At 43.6% G+C, this 22,159-nt stretch overlaps 1 protein-coding gene across 1 annotated transcript; it reads left to right on the top strand.

The window, feature by feature from the left end:
* The first annotated feature begins 1,430 nt into the window (after positions 1-1,430).
* LOC129356436 (NLR family CARD domain-containing protein 3-like) lies at positions 1,431-22,159 on the top strand. The gene is given in 12 exon segments (XM_055026022.1): positions 1,431-1,739; positions 2,953-2,995; positions 2,997-3,295; positions 3,481-3,807; positions 3,883-3,984; positions 4,966-5,277; positions 10,509-11,310; positions 11,312-12,259; positions 18,366-18,548; positions 19,413-19,583; positions 20,558-20,731; positions 21,252-22,159. Coding segments are annotated over 12 exon segments (3,549 nt in total). The 5' UTR covers positions 1,431-1,708; the 3' UTR covers positions 21,409-22,159.

The raw sequence follows: 22,159 nt of genomic DNA, 5'->3' as shown, positions 1-22,159 counted from the left end.
GAGTTTGAAAGGAATACTGGAATGATGGAAATATAATGGATATTTGCATATTAAGGAAAGCACTATTTATTTATCTTCAAAATAAACAATAGAATCTGACTGATGTAAAATACTGTTGCTTCACACTCGTGTACAGTAGGTGGCGGTATGCACCTTAAAGTTGCTTGCGATCCGCCATAATAGAAAAGAAGAAGAAGAAGGCCAGGGTTCTTGAGTTATTCTGAAATGTTTGTTTTTTTATTTAGAAAAGTAAACAAAAACTATTTTAAACAGGATCAGGAACTGAAGTCGGTCATGTAGTGAAAGACGACTGAATGGATCCGACTGACTGAAACTTTAACAACAAACATCCACAAGTTACTGGATGATAAAAACTATTTCCTCCTTTCTGGGTCTTTTTCTTCTGCCCAGATCATTGATTAATATCTGGATCAATACAGTGGAGATGCAGAGGAGATAATAATGTTCCTGTAAAGCTGATCACAGTCAAAAGACGTTTTTACACCAAGATTGAATCAACTGACGGCTTTAAAACTTTTACACAGTAATGTTTCATTTTTAGATGTTGTTCATTATTATTTTACCTTTAATCTTCTACTAATCTGCACTAATGAAACTGTTTCCTCTGTTTATTTCTCAGGTTATAAATAAATGTTTCAAACTGGTTGACAGGCTGGAAACCATCAATCTGTCCTGATCAGAACCAGAACCAGAACCAGAACCAGGCACCAACAGAGAGCAAATCAATCTCTAAAATGTCACATTTTAAGCTTTATCAGAAGCAGTTTGTTAGAAAATGCAGCAAAGACATTAAATTAAAATATTGTAGAGTTAAAAGTGAGGCTGTCTGTGTGACAGATGAACCTCGACCCAAACTGAGGAAGGAGGAAACATTCCTGCACAGCAGAGACAGAAACTCATAAACATCTTCCAGTGAACGGCTGCAGCAAGTTAAAACCTGTTTGTAACTCTGCAGGTTTTTAACTGTCGTTGGAAACGTTTGAGACAAACTAGTTGAACATCTTAAAGCCTCCAGGCTAAAAGAGACAAAGATTAAAGAAGTTTATGTTCAGCAGTGAAGGAGGATCAGGTGAGTTAGTAACACGACTGGGATAAAGTTAGTTTTGTTCTGTGGCCTGTAAAGAACCGAGACGTAAACGCCTCACTACGTCTGACCCAGTGATGTTGGTTCTGAAGCTTTATTGGCCAATAGAGGAGCTGAAGGCAGATGGACTCGGTTTCATCCATCAGGTTTGCTAAATGTTTCCCAGGCTGAATGTAACTCTGGTTCTGATCCGTTTGGATCACATTATGGCTTGTAACACCTGATCATTTTCAGCATTAAAATCTGTTTTTATAAAACCAAATCTCATTATTTCTCAGGGTTCTGGTCGGTCCTGAACCGGTAAACGGACCTGGAGGATCACAGAGACAGAAATGATGAAACTCCAACAAAACTATGAGGAAACTGAAGGTCCTGACCTTTAACCTCCTCACAGCTCCATGGCTGAATGAGGAAACTGAAGGTCCCGCCTTTCCTCAGAACTGGATCAGAACCGGTTCAGTAGCATCTGAATCAGCCAATCAGCAGAGGAGTTTCTTCCTCTCTGTGTGTCTCTGCTGGTTCCAGTAGAAACGGTGATCTGGTGTCAGAGGTGATCCGCTGCTGGGATCTGATGAAAGCCTCTCTGTTTGTTCTGAGAGGAAGATGATGATGATGATGATGATCCTCCTGCTCGGTAAGATCACCTTCCTCTCTGCTCCTCATCCTCTCCAGTCTCTGTAAGCTGCTGATCAGACTCAGAGCTTCTGGGTTCTGGTCCGTTCTTCTCTCTAATGACCCCTGGTGACCTCAGCTGGTTGATGGTTCTGGATCAGAACCTCAGGTTCTGGTTCCAGTGACTCGTCTCTCACCAGTCCTCCCAGTAGATCTCTGGTTTATTGTTGCTGGTTGGATTCTGGTCTCTTCCATCCAACCAGTGGCTCCACTTTGCCGTTTTCTGTCTGGATCCAATTTCTCTGTTTTGGGTTCAGCAGCTGATCTGGTTCTGATGTTTTCTATCAGGTTGTAGTTCTGTGAGCTTCAGAACCACTGAGACCCATTCAGACCAGTAATCTGGACTTTAGCTCCCAGAAACATTGACCTCAGAAACCAGTGATGAATGTTTGCAGATGTTGAAGGTTCTGCTTTTCCTTCCTGCCTTCAGTTTTTCACATTCATGTTCATTTGAATCCAAGATGGCCGCCTGCTGGTTGTACTTTATTTCTCCTGAATTCACCTCAGTCTCAGGTTGGTGGTCATAATGTTCTGCCGCTGATGCATGATGCTGGTCTGACCATTAAAGGAGAACCAGGTTCTGGTGGGTCCGGTTCTTCTCTGGTTTACTGGTTGATCTGTGGATGATATTCAGAATGAAATGATGAGTTTTTGGATCAAACAGCGATTCTTTAGAAATGTCCAAATTGTTGTTTGATCAACTAAATGCTTCAGTTTCACAGCAGAAAGTGACTGAAAGTTACTGGAAGGTTTAAACTCTGTAACTAGAAAATCAGAACCAGAAACCCAGAAAAATAAAGTCAGAAGAATTTTATTTTTTATAAAGTCACAGAAATAAAATCTGCCCAACAATCACAAGATACTAAAACAAAAATCTTTCTCATCAAATAGATAAAACAAGCTGAAAACTGACAGCAGGATTTCTGCTAATAAACAGCAACTCTGAAAACATTCATGCTTTTTCAGTTTCATCTGTTTCCATCTTTCAGTTTTAAATGTATTTATTTTAATGCACTTTTATCAGTTTTCTGACTTTTTGCTCAATGTGAGTTAATGTTACATAACAGATCAGAGTTCAGGATCACTGAGCCGTTTAGCAGACAGACTGAAATCTTTCATCTCTAGTGAAGAACTGATCATTATTTCTACACCAAACCCTCATCTTGTGTCCTCAGTTTCCCAGCATGCACTGGGAGGAGTGGTGGAGGTCAATGAGGGCGGAGTCTGTCCTGCTGCCCTGCATCTACTCTGATAGTCTACCTGTAGACCCGTCACTCATCTGGACTCGCAGTGACCTCAGTCCGAACTCCGTCCACCTGCAGAGAGAAAACGGCGACGATCTTCAGAACCAGAACCAGCGTTTCAGGAACCGGACCTCCATGAATCCTGACGCTCTGGACACTGGAAACTTCAGCCTGACTCTGAGGAAACCTGAGCAGATTGATGGAGGAAACTACACTGCAGCATCTCTAATGGAAGAGAAACTGAACCTGAAACAGATTCACCTGAAGGTCAAAGGTCAGATAAACAAGCAGCACAACCTATGTTAAAGTTCTATGAATGAATGAATTTGTTGAAATGAGAAAATGAATAATTGATCATAGTGTCTGTAACCATGGAGACAGTGATGAGACTAAATCTGACATGAAAGCAGAAAATGATCCAAACTGTTTCTGATCATTTTCTTCTTTATTTCCTCTCAGCTGATCAGCAGGAGGTCGAGGTCACTGAGGGGTCAGATTCTGTCGTCCTGCCCTGCACAACATCATCCCGCCTTCCTGAGGACACATCAGTGGAGTGGACCCGCTCAGAACCAGAATTTATGATGGTTCACTCAAGCAGCAACCAGAGAAACCAGGACGGATTTTACCGCGACCGAACAGAGATGGACCAAGATTTCCTGAGGACCGGAGACGTCGGCCTGACCCTGAGGAATCCCACACACAGAGACGCTGGACGCTACGTCTGCACCGTCTACAGAGACCAGGACGTCCTGAGACACACGCTGGTTCTGAAATATGTACAGAAAGGTCAGAGCATCAGGTCAGAGCTGCTGGTAAAGGTCAAAGGTCAGAGTGAGGTCAATCTTTCTCTGTTTTCCACAGAACCCTTTCCATCCTGGGCCACAGCTCTGCTGGTTCTGCTGGTTCTGGTTCTCATCGTCTCTGCAGGATTTTTATATCATTTTAAAGATTTTTTCCTGCCAGGTGAGTCTGAATGTTTCTGACCCAGAATGTGAGAGACTTCATGTGACCTGTCCTAGGGGTCAGAGGTCAACAGTTTTGTTCCTGTCATCAGTTCAGATCCTTGTGTTCATTCATGTTCAGATCAAATGCAGCATCAGAAACATGAACAGAACCAGAACCAGCAGCTGCTGCTTCTCTACAGTCTGTTAGAGGATCTCAGTGTTTCTGCTGTTTTTCACTTTTCTGGAAGTTTGTTCCAGATTTTTGGTGCATAGAAGCTGAAAGCTGCTTCTCCATGGTTCTGGTTCTGGATGCAGAGCAGAACCAGAACCAGCAGGTTGATGCAGCAGCTGCAGATCTTTAATCGTTCAGTGATTTATAAACTAGCAGCAGGTTTAAAGTCTCTTCCTGTCAGTGAAGGACTGTGGAAGTGGGCGGAGTTTGGATGTTTCATTAGTTATTGATAAAGTTAAATAAAGTAAAAGAGAGAAACTAAACACAACAGAATTCACCACTTTAAAGTAATACTCAGCTTCTTCTGGGCAAAATGAGCAAACAGAAAATTTCTAAAGCAGTGGGGCCCAAAGTGGCCCCCCCCCAAACCTGCATGTTTCAGTCTCAGGTTTAATCCAACTGGATCCAATGAGGCTCGTTAGGAGAACATTGACCTGCTGAACAGGTTGTTGGTACCAGGAGAGAATAAAACCTGCAGGATGCAACCGGCCCTCCAGGACCCACTTGGGCCCCACTGGTCTAAAGTTATAAAATACAAACATTATTCTCTGAAACACAAATAGACTGATGGTCATAATTACACTTAAACTACCAACAAACTCAACTTCAACTGATCTGCACTGATTCCTGAACTAAACATCACTCAGTAAATGGCTGCGGCCCCTAGTGGCCAAGATAGAAACTACAAGGGAGGAAGGAAGGGTCCCTCTCTCTCTCTCTCTCTTTCTCTCTCTGTCTCTCTCTCATCTTGTCCTCTGTGTCTCTCAGCTCCACAGGTGAAGGTGGATTCAGGGGTTAAATCTGTCGTGCTGCCCTGCAGAACCAACATTTACCTGCCAGGTGGCGCCAGAGTGGAGTGGAGGAACGGAGAGAACAAGACGGTCCATGTGTATCCGAGCGGTTCTAATGATCCTGAAGAACAGAACCTGACCAGCAGAACCATGGATGACGACCCACTGAAGACTAAAGACCTCAGTCTGACTCTGGACCGCCCCTCAGTGGCAGACAGCGGGATCTACACCTGCAGAGTCAGGAAACGAGTCACCCTGATGATGAAACGGGTTCATCTGCAGGTCAGAGGTCTGTGGCGTAAATGTTGGATTTTTCCAATCAGATGATTGGTGGTGATCAATAGCGATTATTATAAGGTGAAAGGTCAATGTGATGAGTGAGGAAGAGGAGGAACCAGATCAGGAGGTTTGATTTGTCAGTCAAAAATCACAGAGAAAAGAAAACTGGTTGATTTTTAGCTCTTTGCTCAGGTTGATGACATCAGTGGATAAAATCGGCCGATTATTGATTTCCCAAAATGAAGGAAATCAGTACCGATCAATGTTCTGGCCATAACGCAGTGGCTAACCGGGAACTGAGACTTTAGAGCAGAAACACAGAGTCAGCAGGTTGAGACTCAAACACACAGCTGCACATTCTCACCTCAACACAAACCTCTAAATGTGAACTCTGAGTGCAGCTCACTGTGAACATTGAGCTACACATTGAGCCACAGCTAAAGCAGTGGATTTAAACTTGACTTCTTGATCAATTCTCCAAAGACACATGGATTCTCATCCTCATGATATTAATGTCCATAAAGCTGAGCCGAGATGAGCTGAGCCTGTAAACGATCTGCAGCAACCTGATTGGTCCTTGTTCAATGCATCCACTGTTAAAACTAGAAACTTGTCTTTCTGTCAGGAATGATTCTCCCTGCCAGTAAAATGCTCTCCATGGAAGAGACGCTTGCAGTCAAGCTTATTAAAGAATAAATCTTTTAAACAAAAATAGTTTTTTTCTTTTTAATAGAAGCAGAAACACACAAAGCTTCGCCTGGCAGCAGGGCATGTAAAGCATGGTGGCCTGCCAGGCCTGTGATGCACTGGGGAACTGAGTGGTTGTGGGCACTGAACCTGAATAACAGATAAAAGTTGCAATAAATTTCAGGAGGTTCGGCTGCAGGATGAGTTTCAGAGGAGAAAGAAAATGGAAACACGAAAGGAAAGACAACAGGTTCCCTGATCTGATAGGAGCAGCGATGAGCCTTTCATTGGCCGTCTGCTCGCTGCTGTCGGCTCTGAACCCTAAACATCTAGACAGGAAACAGAACTGCTTTCACATTCTTTAGCCACTTCAGAATAAGAGCACGAATAACTAAAACTGCAACACAGACAAACTTTATTCAAGGAACATTAGTTTAGGGCAGTGCTTCTCCTGCCCTGCATGTTTTAGTTGTTTCTCTTCTGCCTGGATTGAATCTGTGGTGATTAACAGGCTTCTGCAGGACTTGATGACTGCAGAAAAAGTCATGCAGTCATTTGGATCAGCTGTTCTGAAATAGAGACACTAAAACAAGCAGGACTGAGGACTGGAACTGAGAAGCTCTGGTTTAGGGGAAGCTTAGTGCAGGTATAATTATCTCTGCTATTATCGTCCCAATGTCAATGAATGCAATATGCATATGAAGAGGAAGCAATGCAGGGTTTATCCCAACGTTCAGCAGCATCATTGCATGTTTTCCTCCTGCATCAGTCGCTGTTTGGATCAGCTACAGATGAAGGAAACCATCAGTCTGTCAACGTTCAGTTTCACCTCCAACAGCTGATTGTCTTAGTGAGGTTCCTACAAGTTCAGCTCACCAAGCTGCACTTTACCAAGATCTCTGTCTGCTGCAGCATGATGCTGCCTGCTGCAGCACGATGCTGCCTGCTGCATCGTCCCCAGAGAGCCTCAAGAAAAGCAGCTCGGATTCTTATGCTAATAAATCCTGTTTGTAGGGACAACAGCTACAGTGTTGATGTCACTGCAATATAAACCACAACAGATAACGGTGTGTTTTTAGCTCACACCTATAATCTGACACACTCAGCCAGCGGGCCTGATGCAGGCAGATCCTCTACTCTGACCTAGAAAACATTTTGGAGGGAAAATCTCAGACAAACTTCATAAAAGCAAAAACGTTTCACTGGAACTAAACCCAAACTCTTTAAATCAACTTAGTAACAGATTACATCACATTGTAATGCAACACATAAACAGTTACAAGTATTTAATGTTATAAACATTACTGAGGGAGAGATAGCATTAGCACACATCTGACCAGCAGCTTCTGTTGCTGCAGCTTCTGTTGCTGCAGCTTCTGTTGCTGCAGCTTCTGTTGCTGCAGCTTCTGTTGCTGCAGCTGCTGCTGTCACTGAAACATGTGCAACATCAGTAGAGGAGCTTCGTCTCAGAGCCAAACATCACGTTTCCTTTAATTATGTTTTTTTATGGCTACATGATCCATCAAACCATATCAAATACTTTGTCTGCTTAGTCACAGTTTTTCACTGGAGATCTGAAAAAGTTTCCATGAAGCTCAGAAACCAAAACAGTTTTTGTGGCTCTCATTAAAAACACATCAGATTGTTGCTATGGTAGTTAAATAATTTTAAATTGTTTAATCTTTGTATGATGAAACCATTAAATCAAATTGAGCAGCATTGATCATCTCAATAAATAAATGTTATTTTTCTATATCTAAATGTTAAAATGTTAAAATGTTCCCATTTTTGGGCCCCTGAAGGTTTGGGGCCTTATGGACTTATATTGGATTTAACAGAATCCAATAATTGATATTCATTTTAATTGAATGTTTTTCATTTGTTGTTTTTAATAGCTGATTTAAATATAATTTCACTGGCGATGTTTTCCTGCAACATTTAATGATTCAGTAATATTTTTACATTTCCTGTCAACTTAATATCTTTTAATATAAAAACGGTGGACGCCTCGGCGCCCCGATCGCCGGGCTGAGCAAGATTTCTGGGGGAAAAACTGTAAATAAATGACCTCAGCTACAAACTGAGCCGTTATTGTTTCTCACAGCAGGAACATGCAAGGTAACATGAGTTAAACTCAGCTGTGTTTTACTAACAATCACTGTGAAACTCAAGGTTTCTATGTTTCAATAGACATTAAGGAGTTGGCCAGACCTTTAATGTTCTCACGTTGATGGCTAAATAACTGTTAGCTGAACATAAAAACCTCCAGGCTCTTTGGTCAAAGCATCATGTTCTGCTGATCCTGCAGACACTTCATAGTCAGACAGGGACTGAGTTTCCAGTTCTCTCAATGGGGCCTGAAGGTTTTGGTGGTTGACAAAAAAAGATTACAGACTAGACTACAGACTACAGACTTTGTAGACTCACCAGGGCCGGCCCAAACCTCCATGGGGCCTGAAGCTAAATGTGGTTTTTGATCCTTTGTTTCTGCTAACAATGTGGACCGGCTGCAATCAACAGTTAGAATATTAGATCATTTCCACACCTGCTATAGATTTATTGCATCTCTGATGGTTCTGTTGCATTACATCCTCTGCATGTAGAATATAGAATATATTTATCAGCCAGTCGATTTCTGGGAGCTGATTTCCTTCATTTTGGGGGATCGTGATCTGCTAATATTTAGAAATGAAGCCCATCTCATCCCCTGATCTCATTTTCATCAGCGAAGGTTTAAAAATCAGCCTCTGTCTTCTTCTGCTCTGCAGTGAGACGTTTGACTGACTGACCGGCCCACCAGGTCATGTCTGAATGTTAACAGTTAACAATATTCATCTCACTGTTGCCAACTCACTGACTTTATTCCTATATTTAGCAACATTTCAGACAAAGAAAACATTGGTATAAAATTAGCGGATCAGGTTTTTTAAAGATCAGTAATCAGCCAAAAACTGCAATCGGTGCAGCAATACACACATATTCATGACTTTCTTTGATTAAATTAATTTCTCTGAAGCATAACTCCAAAAGCTAAAGAATATAATTTACACCAGGTGAGTCTCTCTCTCCTGACAATATGGACCGGTACCAGTACCGGGTTGATTCTGAGCCTTCAAATGATTTAACAGAAATTCACAGAACTTAGAAGTTGATGTAAAATAATGTTTGTTTTAGCCACAAAATGATCAGCAGCAAACAACAAACCACCAGCTGCAGCTTAGAGCAGCTCAGTGATTGATGCAGCAGCCATGCAGCCTGACGGGAAACATTTTGCTGGATGTCAAACATTGAGAAGTTTAAATTATTCTTATCAAACGTAATCAAACAACGTTTTGAACCAAAAAACCTGAGAAATGTTCAGAGTCCAGCAGGAGAATCGACTCATTTCAAGTTAAAACTCAGTTTCACACAAAGACGCAGCTTAAATGTTTGGCTGTTGAACTGAATCGTTCAAGATCTCAATAAAGTTAATAATCTATCAGCAGCTTCACAAATCTCTTTTATAAACATTACATTACCAAGACACATTAAAACAAACCTTTATCTTGGCTTCTTTCTATTCTCCCTGAATGATAAGTTCTTTTTTGAGACATTATTTTGCCAACTTATCTTCTGATCAGAGCTTTGGACGTCTTGATGCTCAAAGCTCAGCAGCTCATGTTACTGGCAAAGGGTGCGGTACCAACCACGGCCACCAGGGGCCCCAAGAGCATTTATCTTTTATTTTCTACCATAAAATGATTTTTACATAAATTACCAAATATGTTGTGAAAACAAATCACTTTATGATCAAATTGTGTGTTTTTGTTGTTGTGATGACAGAAATCCTGATTAAAAACAGGAATATGGCTGCACTGTGGTGACGTTGGGGTTTAGCACAACCCACGTTTGGAGGCCTTCGTACTCGACGCGGCGGTCACGAGTTCGATTCCCAGACCAGGCGACATTTGCTTCATGTCTTCCCCTCTCTCCTTCTGTCTCTCCTGTCAGGCTATTTTGGAATAAGGGCCAATAGTGCCCACAAAAATATTTGGAAAAAGAATATCATCAACTACCAGAAATACCAGGGCCTCAGGGAGGAACTGGAGAGGGCCTGGAAGGTGAAGACCACAGTGGTGCCTGTGGTCATCGGGGCCCTCGGGGCAGTAATCCCCAAACTGGATCAATGGCTACAACAGATCCCAGGAACAACATCAGACATCTCAGTCCAGAAATGTGCAGTCCTTGGCACAGCCAAGATTCTGCAGAACCCTCAAGCTCCCAGGCCTCTGGTAGAGGACCTGAGCTCAGAGGATAAGAACCACCCGCGGTGGGTGAGAAGGGAATTTTTTTATATATTTCAGCTCCACTGAGGGGCCCGTTGGTGGCCCTGGGGCCCTTAGCAGCTGCTTATGCCTTGGGCCGGCCCTGAGACTGACATTGGAGTAATTTTTGAGTTTAATCTAATTATTGAAATATGTTTTCTTCATAAAAATTTATGGAGAAGAACCAAACTGGCCACTTTATTAGTCCAGCAAATTGTTTTTATTTTGTTTATTTTCTTTCTTTTTTCAGATATTGTTGGTCTGTATCAGCCTGACCTTAAAGCGTCTCTGAAGATGAAGATCCAAAGTCTCCCTGAAGGCGTCGCTGAACTTGGAAATAAAACCGGTCTGAACCAGATCGACACTGAGCTCTACATCACAGAGGGGTCAACTAGAGAGGTCAACCAGGAACATGAGGTCAGACAGATTGAAACAGCATCCAGGAAACAAGAAACAATCAGAAGAGAAGACATCTTTAAAGTCCCACCTGGAGGAGATCAACCAATCAGAACAGTGATGACCATGGGCGTGGCTGGCATTGGGAAAACACTGTTAACACAGAAGTTCACTCTGGACTGGGCTGAAGGCAAAACCAACCAGAACATTGATTTTATATTTCTATTCACCTTCAGAGAACTGAATTTACTGAGAGAGAAAAAGTTCAGCTTATTAGAACTGATTCATGAACGATTCACTAAAACCAAAGGAATCAGAAACTTTGAATCGTTCCAGGTTCTGTTCATCTTTGATGGTCTGGATGAAAGTCGATTTAATCTGGATTTCAAGAACAATCTGATCCTGACTGATGTTACAGAGTCCAGCTCAGTGGATGTTCTGCTGACAAACCTCATCAGGAAGGAACTGCTTCCCTCTGCTCTCCTCTGGATAACCACACGACCTGCAGCAGCCAATCAGATCCCTGCTCAGTGTGTTGACATGGTGACAGAGGTCAGAGGGTTCACTGACCCCCAGAAGGAGGAATACTTCAGGAAGAGATTCAGAGATGATGAAGAGAAGGCCAGCAGGATCATCTCCCACATCCAGAAATCCAAGTCTCCACATCATGTGTCACATCCCCGTCTTCTGCTGGATCACTGCTAAAGTTCTGGAGGATGTGATGAAGACCAGAGAGAGAGAGAAACTACCCAAGACTCTGACTGAGATGTACATAGAGTTCCTGCTGGTTCTACTCAACATCAAGGAGGAAAAATATGATGGAGGAAAAAAGAGCAAATCTATCTGGAGTCCAGAGAACAGGAAGCTGATTGAGTCTCTAGGAAAACTGGCTTTTGATCAGCTGCTGAAGGGAAACCTGATCTTCTATGACAAAGATCTCACACAGTGCGGCATCAACATCCAAGATGCTGCGTTGTTCTCAGGAGTTTTCACTGAGATGTTTAAAAGAGAGAGAGGGACACGCAACGTCTCCGTCTACTCCTTTGTTCATCTGAGCATCCAGGAGTTTCTGGCTGCAGTCTACATGCTCCACTGCTTCACCAGCAGGAAGTCAGAGGAGATCAAGACGTTCCTGGGAGACGAATACAGAGAAACATCTCTAGATGAGTTCATGAAGAAAGTCATGGAGAAATCCCTCTGGAGTAAAAATGGCCACCTGGACCTGTTTGTCCGCTTCCTTCATGGTCTCACTGTGGAGTCCAACCAGAGAGTCTTAGAAGATCTGCTGGGTCAGACAGAGACCAGTCCAGAAACCATCCAGAGAATCATCACCAACCTGAAGAAGATGAACACTGATAGAATCTCTCCTGCCAGAAGCATCAACATCTTCTACTGTCTGGTGGAGATGAACGACGTCTCATTTTATCAGGAGATCCAACGGCTGCTGGATTCAGGGCAGCAGCTCTCAGTGACTGACTGTTCAGCTCTGGCCTTCATGCTGCAGATGTCAGAGGTTCTGGATGAGTTGGACCTGGAGAAGTACAACACATCAGATGATGGACGACGGAGACTGGTTCCAGCTGTGAGGAACTGCAGAAAGGCTCGGTGAGTCCAGATGTTTTCATTGTGTGATGCTGATTCAGCTCTATTGTCCTCCTGTTTCTTCTTCTGTCTTCAAGTTGATTCTGGATGTTTTTGCTCTTTATCTACTTCCTTCATCCTCTGGATTATTTTTCATAAACTTTATATTTTGTTGTTTTTACAGTTTCAGAAATATAAATACTTTGAACATTCAAACCTCCACTAACAAAAGCTGCAAAGTATCTTGTTGAACAAAGACAATTAAATAATAAAACAATAAAACCCAAAGTGAGAACTTTCACAATAAAACTAGATGATTACATTGATCCTCCAGTTGGTTCCAGGTTCAGGTTTCTTCTCTTCCAATATTTTTATTGATCAGCAGAAAGTCTTCATGACAGTCAGTCTCTCCACTGGATGAATTTCCTTAATTATTTCCTTCCAGTCTAATGTGAATGTTCTGATCATCATCATCATCATCATCATCAGTGTTGCATGTTATTCGCCCAGGAAAACATGAAAACATTCTGGGGAGGAAATTTCACATGTTCTCTGATGAGATTAAAATAAGTTTGTGTCAAACTGACTGTCTGTTCGTGTCTGCTGCTCCTTTGTGGTGTTAATTTAAAAACTCAGCATGCAGAAGCTGCTGGTTGCTTATCTTGACTCTGAGAGCATTCTGCTAAAGAAACCAGGTTCTGCAGAGCAAGAGAGACGTTTTGTAACAAGCAGAAATATTAAGTAGGGAACTGGTTACAGGTCTGAGAACAAACACAAAGTGTTCGGTTCCCCATGTACACTCAATCAATCAGTCAATCAATCAATCAGTCAATTAATCAATCAATCAGTCAATCTGATTGATTGATGTACACTCACTGCTAAGTTAATGATGAATATTCATGAATATTTATCTTATGCCAGTCGACACATACAGTTACATTTAGCTATCAAGCTGCAGCATTTATGATGCTGCACTATGCTGCAGCATCATAAATGCTGCAGCATAGTGCAGCATCATAAATGCTGCACTATGCTGCAGCACTTATGATGCTGCAGCTCGTGGTAAAAATGAGTCAATTTTTTAAGATAAAGTGTTTATCAGAAAACCTAAAGATCAAATCAGGATTGATTTAACACCAGAGACAGAAAAATAGAGCAAAAGGTGATTTGAACTGCAGTTGGAACAATTATTGACAATATATACAGGGGTTAAAGTTCATCAATAACTGGTTCAATCCTCCATTAATCACAAACACTGAAAAATAAGTTGATTAAATTCATAAAAAATGTCCAATGCTGATAAAGATCCAGTTCAGTTTCACCAAACCAAGAACCAAAGTACTGAAGAGGGAGTTGGGAAAGCATTTATTGATTTAATATAGATCAGATATTGACTCGATCAATATCTGCCGATAACAGATATTGATCAGTTATCGGCGTTTGATTCATCAATTTCAACCTCAAATGATTCGTTGACACATTTTCAACTTTGGTTCTGACTAGAATTGGATGATTGTTTGCTGATTGATCATTGATTATGGACCAGAAATCAACCATTCTGACTATAATCCATCGTTGACGTAGCATCCTGTGCTATCAGGTCGGCTAACTCCGGGTCAGTTAGCGTTAGCAGTTAGCGTTAGCAGTTAGCGTTAGCAGCTCATCGTCTGGTCTTGTTCCTTAATAGTTCCTCCCATAATGTTGTTTTCTCTGATGGATCAATAAAAGCAGCAACGTGGCGATGAGGGTTCAGCCTCGGCCACAGACCCTTTCCTGAATCTGATAATCCACATTAATCTTAATCCTGGCAGAATGTGATTCATACAGACTGAAACAACCTATAATCTGATTATTAAAGCCAAATCTGTCCAGAGCTCAATAAAGATATTTCCACACATTGAATCAAAAGCCTTTTCAGCATCTAAATGACTTTATTGATTCTGTTTAACCTTTGACCTGTGAGGTCAGGAGCCCACGTTGTCATGGGTTTGAATGTTGATGATAAAACCAGATTAAATCTGATCTGTGTCTGTAATTCCTGGGATTATAATATTTATCCAGTGTTGCTGCAGTGATCCTGTAATCAATGTTTCAAACTGATGTTGGTTTATGAACCACATCCAGTTTCATCTTTACCAGGTTTAGGAATCACTGACATCTCTGCTCTGATCCAAGATGGCGGCGTTTCCCCTCCACAAAGTTCTGATCAAATCAATCCTTCAGCAGCCGCTCTGCCGGGTCGCCTCCTCACCTGCCGTCTGATTCCCTTTCAGTCTTTAATGACTTTATTGATCAGTGATTAGTTGTTAGTGGATGATTTTGATCTGTTCCTATCGATGGTGAATCCAGAGCAGCAGCAAAAACTGCATGAGGCTGAGAGCAGAACTGAGTGGAGGATCATTCAACAGATTCTCATGTGTTTTAGAGATCGGTGTCTTTATCTGTTGGATTTTAATTTATTGATAAATCTATTAGTTTGCTATCAGTTTCTTTGCTTTGATCTCTTTCCATAATAGTTGAGTTGAATAAATTTATCCTTTTCCTCCATCTGGTTTCATAGAAACAGTTTCTCCTTGTTTCTCTGATTTGTTATTATTATTATTTTCCATACGTTTTATTTGAAGAGATTTTAGTTTTCTAATCTTTTAAACATTTCTCTCTTTCTCGTTAGAGAACCAGATAATTAAAGTTTTTGCTTCGTCCCATAAAATCCAGGGAGAAAAATCCTCTGTGTTGTTCTGGTTCAAATCATCTTTGAGTCATTTTTCCTGAAATCTGTTAAATTTAGTGTCATTAATAAACTATAATTATTGTTGATTCTCCACAGGGTTTCTTTGGTTCATGACCCAAATGGAGTCAGAAACACTCTGCATGATCAGACGTCTCTCATCTGTCACATTTTATGATTCATCCACCAAACATGATTCATAAAACAAGATTTTAATATAAACTGTTTCTGTCTGCAGTGGCGGAGCTCGACTTTTTTTCAAGGGGTGGCCAAAGGGTGAGCAAGGCATTATCACAGGGGTCCATATACAAATGATGGTCTTGCGCTGGTCCGGCCCGGATCCGGCCCTTTCCTGGCCCGGGTCTGTCCCTGGTCTTGCGCTGGTCTGGCCCGGGTCCGTCCCTTGTTTTGCCGTGGCCTGGCCCTGGTCCGGCCCGGATCCGGCCCTTTCCTGGCCCGGGTCTGTCCCTGGTCTCGCGCTGGTCTGGCTCGGGTCCGGCCCGGATCCGGCCCTTTCCTGGCCCTGGTTTTGCCGTGGCCCGGCCCTGGTCTGGCCCGGATCCGCCCAGGTTCAGCCCGAGTCCGGCCCTTTCCTGGCCTGGGTCTATCCCTGGTCTTGCGCTGGTCCGGCCCGGATCTGGCCCTGGGCTGGCCCTGGTCCGGCCCTGGTCTGGCCCGGGTCCGGTCCTGGTCTGGCCCGGGTCCGGTCCTGGTCTGGCGCTGGTCCGGCGCTGGTCTGGCCCGGATCCGGTCCTGGTCTGGCCCGGGTCCGGCCCTTTCCTGGCCTGGGTCTGTCCCTGGTCTTGCGCTGGTCCGGCCCGGATCCGGCCCTTTCCTGGCCCGGGTCCGTCCCTGGTTTTGCCCTTTCCAGGCCCTGGTCTGGCGCTGGTCCGGCGCTGGTCCGGCCCGGATCCGGCCCTTTCCTGGCCCGGGTCTGTCCCTGGTCTCGCGCTGGTCTGGCTCGGGTCCGGCCCGGATCCGGCCCTTTCCTGGCCCTGGTTTTGCCGTGGCCTGGCCCTGGTCTGGCCCGGATCCGGCCCAGGTTCAGCCCGAGTCCGGCCCTTTCCTGGCCTGGGTCTATCCCTGGTCTTGCGCTGGTCCGGCCCGGATCTGGCCCTGGGCTGGCCCTGGTCCGGCCCTGGTCTGGCCCGGGTCCGGTCCTGGTCTGGCCCGGGTCCGGTCCTGGTCTGGCCGGGGTCCGGCCCTTTCCTGGCCCGGGTCTGTCCCTGGTCTTGCGCTGGTCTGGCCCGGATCCGGCCCTTTCCTGGCCCTGGTTTTGCCGTGGCCCGGCCATGGTCCGGCCCTGATCCGGCCCGGGTCCGGCCCTGGTCTGGCCCTGGTCTTGCGCTGGTCTGGCCCGGGTCCGGCCCTTTCCTGGCCCTGGTTTTGCCGTGGCCCGGCCCTGGTCCGGCCCGGATCCGGCCCAGGTTCGGCCCGAGTCCGGCCCTTTCCTGGCCCGGATCTATCCCTGGTCTTGCGCTGGTCCGGCCCGGATCTGGCCCTGGGCTGGCCCTGGTCCGGCCCTGGTCCGGCGCTGGTCCGGCGCTGGTCCGGCCTGGATCCGGCCCTTTCCAGGCCCTGGTCTGGCCCGGATCCGGCCCTTTCCTGGCCCGGGTCTGTCCCTGGTCTTGCGCTGGTCTGGCTCGGGTCTGGCCCGGGTCCGGTCCTGGTCTGGCCCGGGTCCGGTCCTGGTCTGGCGCTGGTCCGTCCCGGGTCCGGCCCGGGTCTTTGCCGATCTCATAAGTATATTTTAAAATGACCATTTCCGGTGGGGTGGCAGTAGGGGTGGCAAGGGCTCTGTTGAGGGTGGCAAATGCAATCCCTGCCACCCTCTGTCTCCGCCTCTGCTGTCTGAGACGTTTTAATTTTGCTGGAGACCCGAAAATGATTTTAGTGAAAGTTCCAGTTTCATATCAATATCTGATACTTTGAGTCCAAAATGTTCCTAATAATCATTACTTACTGTCAACACATTGAATCAGGAGATTCTCTATGAACCATGCAGCAGAAAATGGATCCCAACATCTTCTAGTTACTGGAGAAATTTCACTGCTTCATCATGAAAAATGGACCCAAACACTCTGGTTCTGGTTCTGTCCACCATGATCCATATCATCACTATAGTAGATCAGACTGATGGACTGAGAGTTTATCAGTCTGTCTCATCTCAATGTGTGCAGACATATTAATGAGGATCATCTGCAGATCCTGGGTCACCTGGACCCGGTTCTGACCCAGTCCAGACGGTTCAGACCGGAAGGAGCAGCAGGACCGGTTCTGCTGCTGCTCTGCAGGACGACCAGAACAACGTGAAGCTTTTAGCTGCAGCAGGTTGACGACTGTCCACTTTCTACTTTGTTAAAGCATCAAATCCAGCAGATGAACGGAGACAGAACTGGAGCATCATGTGTTTGTTCTGCTCCCAGTTTCCTCTGTGGCAGCATTTAATAACCTGCTGCTGGGAAACATGTTTCTATACAATATATTACTATTATTCATGATGATGCAGCAGATAGTGGCTCAACAAACCCAGAGATGCCAGAGGTCCACAGCAGCTGGACTTCCTGTTCTGCTCACTTCATTTATAACTCACTTCCTGCTTGGTGGAAGATCTAAACGGTCTAGTCCAAGTCAGAGCTGTGAGCAGTTCCTCCTCCTCTCCATCATCTCCAGTCGTTTCCTTCATTCAGCTCAGTCAGCCTCTTCATCAGCTGCTGCAGAGAAACTGAACTTTCCTTCACTGATGATAGAAGATCTTCAACATCTGACTGCAGCTGAAGGTCTGAGGACATGAAGCCTGGACCAGAACCAGAACCAGAACCTGGACCAGAACCTGGACCAGAACCAGAACCAGAACCTGGACCAGAACCAGAACCTGAACCTGGACCAGAACCTTAACCTGGACCAGAACCAGAACCAGAACCAGAACCTGGACCAGAACCAGAACCAGAACCTGGACCAGAACCAGAACCAGAACCTGGACCAGAACCAGAACTTGAACCAGAACCAGAAACCTGGACCAGGACCAGAACCAGAACCAGAACCTTAACCTGGACCAGAACCAAAACCAGAACCAGAACCTGGACCAGAACCAGAACCAGAACCTGGACCAGAACCAGAACCAGAACCTGGACCAGAACCAGAACCAGAACCAGAACCTGGACCAGAACCAGAACCTGGACCAGAACCAGAACCAGAACCTGGACCAGAACCAGAACCTGGACTTTAACCAGGAACTGCACAGATTCTCTGTGGGGTCAAACTCAGTAGATATTGATCAGATATTGATCAGATGATGATCAGATGATGATCAGATGATGACATCACTGTTATCATATTTTAGTCTGTTTATGATCCAGATTGATTTCATTAGAACTGAATTTATTTCTTCTCTAATCACAGACTTGGTGGCTGTTCGCTCCTAAAGGCTGAATATGAAGTTTTGGCCTCGGCTCTGAAGTCCAACCCAGATCTGACTGAACTGGAAATAAATCAGATCAACATAGATGAAGGTGGAGAATCTGATATGAATCATCTGGTTGAGATCCTGGAGAATTCAGTCAGTAAAGTGAAGATTCTGGGTTTGTTTTCTCTATTTATGCTATAAAATCATTTATTGATTCTTTAATCAATAGTTAATCAATTTAATATTAATATATATTATTTTAAAACAACTTGTTTAATCATCAGAATAAAATCTCTAAAACTTTTGACCTTATTAATTATTTTCTTATTTCAGACTTTAAGATTATTGAACTTTGTTTTTCAGTTTTTCTCTTTAAAATGTTTTTGATGAACAAAATGAGTAAAATAATTGAAATGCTGTGAATGAATGATGGAGATGTTTCAGTTTGGTAAAGATTCAGATGCTTTTATTTCTGATTCTTTACATCAGAATGAAATGTTGATCCTCCAGAGCCACAAACACTGACGAGTTCAAATCCTCATTAATGAACGTCTAAGAAACCACTGATTGTAGAAAAGCAAATCTAGATGCAATGAATGAAAGTGAGGTTTGCAGCAGCAGCAGGTTCCTCAGCTTTGTCCTGAGGCTGTGGTTCTGTTGGGCCGGGTCAGAGAGGAACCGTCTCCTGAGGAAATAATGGCCTCCATTGGCTTTCAGCAGCTTTAATAGGAACCCAAAGGCCATTAATGAAGAACCTGACTGGTTCTGATCCAGTTACCAAGTCGGGTCTGATGATCAGGAACCAGCAGAAATAGCTCAACTCATCCAGACTGATAGAAAACTTTGAGTTTCTTTGTTGATCAAATGTTCTGGTTCTGCTGGTTTGGACTCTTTAAACCAGTTTGACTGGATCAGATGTTAGAATCAGTTCATCATGTTTCTTTTACATTCAGGGAAATTAATTTATACATTTTATTATTTATTTGTTCATATTTCAGTTTTAACTGCATCCTGTTGGTTCACATCTTTTATTCTTTATTCAGATTGAGCTGCAGTTTATCAGAGACCAGCTGGACGTCTCTGTTCTCAGCTCTGAAGTCCAACCCGACCCGTCTGACAGAACTGGACCTGAGCGGAACCAACCTGGGAGATTCTGGACTGAAGGATCTCTGTGGTTTTCTACAGACTGAAGGCTGCAGACTGGAGAGATTGGTGTATTTTAATGATATAATTATTGATATTTCTGTGAATAATTCTATATAATTGATCATCAATCAAAGTTCATTTCTTCTGATCTAATCAATATTTTCTGAGTTTGTTCCTGGATCCAGAGTTTAATTTAGTTTCTCTGTGTAACTGAGTTGGACCTGCTGATCTGAGGTCAGAACAGGACAGCATTCGGACCCCAGTGTGTAGAAATCCCCCTCAGGTCAAGCAGGTCAAAGGTCAACATGAAATGTCCCTTTATTGAAGATCCATAAATCCCACATTAGCTTTAAATCTCCTGCTATTAGTTGATGATGATCCAGTCCAGGTTCACAGAGTCCAGGTGTTGCAGTGCTTTAACTAGACCAGATTAAAGATGCTGATATCCTGATCAATATTCCCATTTCTGCAGCGTCTCTGATGAATGATTCAGAACCAGAACCAAATGACCCACAATGACCTCACAGAGAAAAGGATCAATATTTTCTAGTTGATGGTTCAGAAACTGAATCAGCACAAAATGATCAACTTTCAGAATGTGATGATATGATAAAAGGATTGAAATCAACCCGTTTCCATCTGTCATACTGAGCAATGAGCTGCAGTTCAAATACAAGCAGCAAGAAAAACATCATTAATAGATTAATGAAGAAAAACTGGAGCCATAAAATATCAGCAGATCAATGATGGACAGAGCAGTCGGAGAATCCAGAGCCTGGAAGGAAACATGGAGAGAAAAACATCCACTGAGTTTAAGATCCTCAGAAACTTTGAGACAAACTTTGAGTTTCTTTGTTGATCAAATGTTCTGGTTCTGCTGGTTTGGACTCTTTAAACCAGTTTGACTGGATCAGATGTTAGAATCAGTTCATCATGTTTCTTTTACATTCAGGGAAATTAATTTATACATTTTATTATTGATTTGTTCATATTTCAGTTTTAACTGCATCCTGTTGGTTCACATCTTTTATTCTTTATTCAGATTGAGGGAATGCAGTTTCTCAGAGACCAGCTGGACGTCTCTGTTCTCAGCTCTGAAGTCCAACCCGACCCATCTGACAGAACTGGACCTGAGCAAAACCAACCTGGAAGGTTCTGGACTGAAGGATCTCTGTGGTTTTCTACAGACTGAAGGCTGCAGACTGGAGACATTGGGGTATTTTAATGATATAATTATTGATATTTCTGTGAATAATTCTATATAATTGATCATCAATCAAAGTTCATTTCTTCTGATCTAATCAATATTTTCTGAGTTTGTTCCTGGATCCAGAGTTTAATTTAGTTTCTCTGTGTAACTGAGTTGGACCTGCTGATCTGAGGTCAGAACAGGACAGCATTCGGACCCCAGTGTGTAGAAATCCCCCTCAGGTCAAGCAGGTCAAAGGTCATCCAGTCTAGAAAAGTGAAATCCTGGAATCTGACAGGAACAAATCAATAATCAATGATTGATGCTTCAACACTTTGATCAGAACCTGGAATGATTTTACTGACTAAAATCCTCCAACACATCATGACCCAGTACCAGGTTCTGGTTCTGGTTCTGGTTCTGAAGTCAGCAGGTCTTTATTGGAGCAGCAGCTTGTTGGCATTAATATTCATGAGAATCTTTAACTGGTTCTGTTGGACTGGTTAACCTGCATCCTGTTGGTTCACATCTTTTATTCTTTATTCAGGTTGGATGACTGCAGGTTGTCAAAGATCAGCTGTGATTATTTGGTCTCAGCTCTGAAGTCCAACCCGACCCGACTGACAAGACTGGACCTGAGAGGAAACAACCTGAAGGAATCAGATGTTCAGCAGCTGATGGATCTTGTAGAGACTTTAAAGTAAGTAAATGTTTGCAGTGAGTCCAGCTGCTGTCAGCATATTGAACTAAACCCAGTCAGCATCAAAGCAAAGATCCAGTGTTCCCAGTAAAGCTGCAGCTTCTCAGTGGGAGGAGAATGGTTCAGGCTTCCTGATTGGACACAGCAATCAGCCAATCAGAGGAGCAGCAGCTTGCTGTGTTGTTGCTGTGTCCATGTCTCCAGGACGTCCAGCTGGACTCCAGCGTCCAACATGTCTAGAGACAGTGGTCCTCATTCATCAAACAGCAGCAGATCTGATCTCAGACCTGCTTGTTCTCTCAGTTCAACAGGAAACAACTGATCAGGTTCATCTTGGTCACAGCTCTGAGATCAGTCTGACTGGAAACCATCTACTGGATGTGCTGCGTCACTGACTGCTACTGGAAACACTCACTGATCTGCTCTCCTTCCTTCTTCTCTCTGCAGGTTGTTCTGATCTCTGTAAAGTAGAGAACGTCTCTGTGTCCTGCTGATCCTCACAGGTTGAAGCTGCAGCAGTTTGAGTCTAAAGAGACTCTGGATCAAGATGATGACCTTTGACCTCAGAACATTTTCCATCTCTATTTCAAATATTTTCCAGACGTCGATTGTTGAAGATTTTCAGTTTTATTTTTCATCTGATCTGTTTGATAATCTGCAGGAACAAAAGAGAGAAAAATACTCTGAGTTTGTTAGAAAAGTTGAATTGAGCAAAAACATGAAGCATAAATTTCATTAAAAAGCTTTAAAGAGTT

Source organism: Poeciliopsis prolifica, unplaced genomic scaffold (genome assembly GCF_027474105.1).
Source record: "Poeciliopsis prolifica strain line A6 unplaced genomic scaffold, Auburn_PproV2 SCAFFOLD171, whole genome shotgun sequence".
Classification (NCBI taxonomy): Eukaryota; Metazoa; Chordata; class Actinopteri; order Cyprinodontiformes; family Poeciliidae; genus Poeciliopsis; species Poeciliopsis prolifica.
The sequence above is the reverse complement of the archived record's forward strand: the minus strand, read 5'-3'. Positions and strand labels throughout refer to the sequence as shown.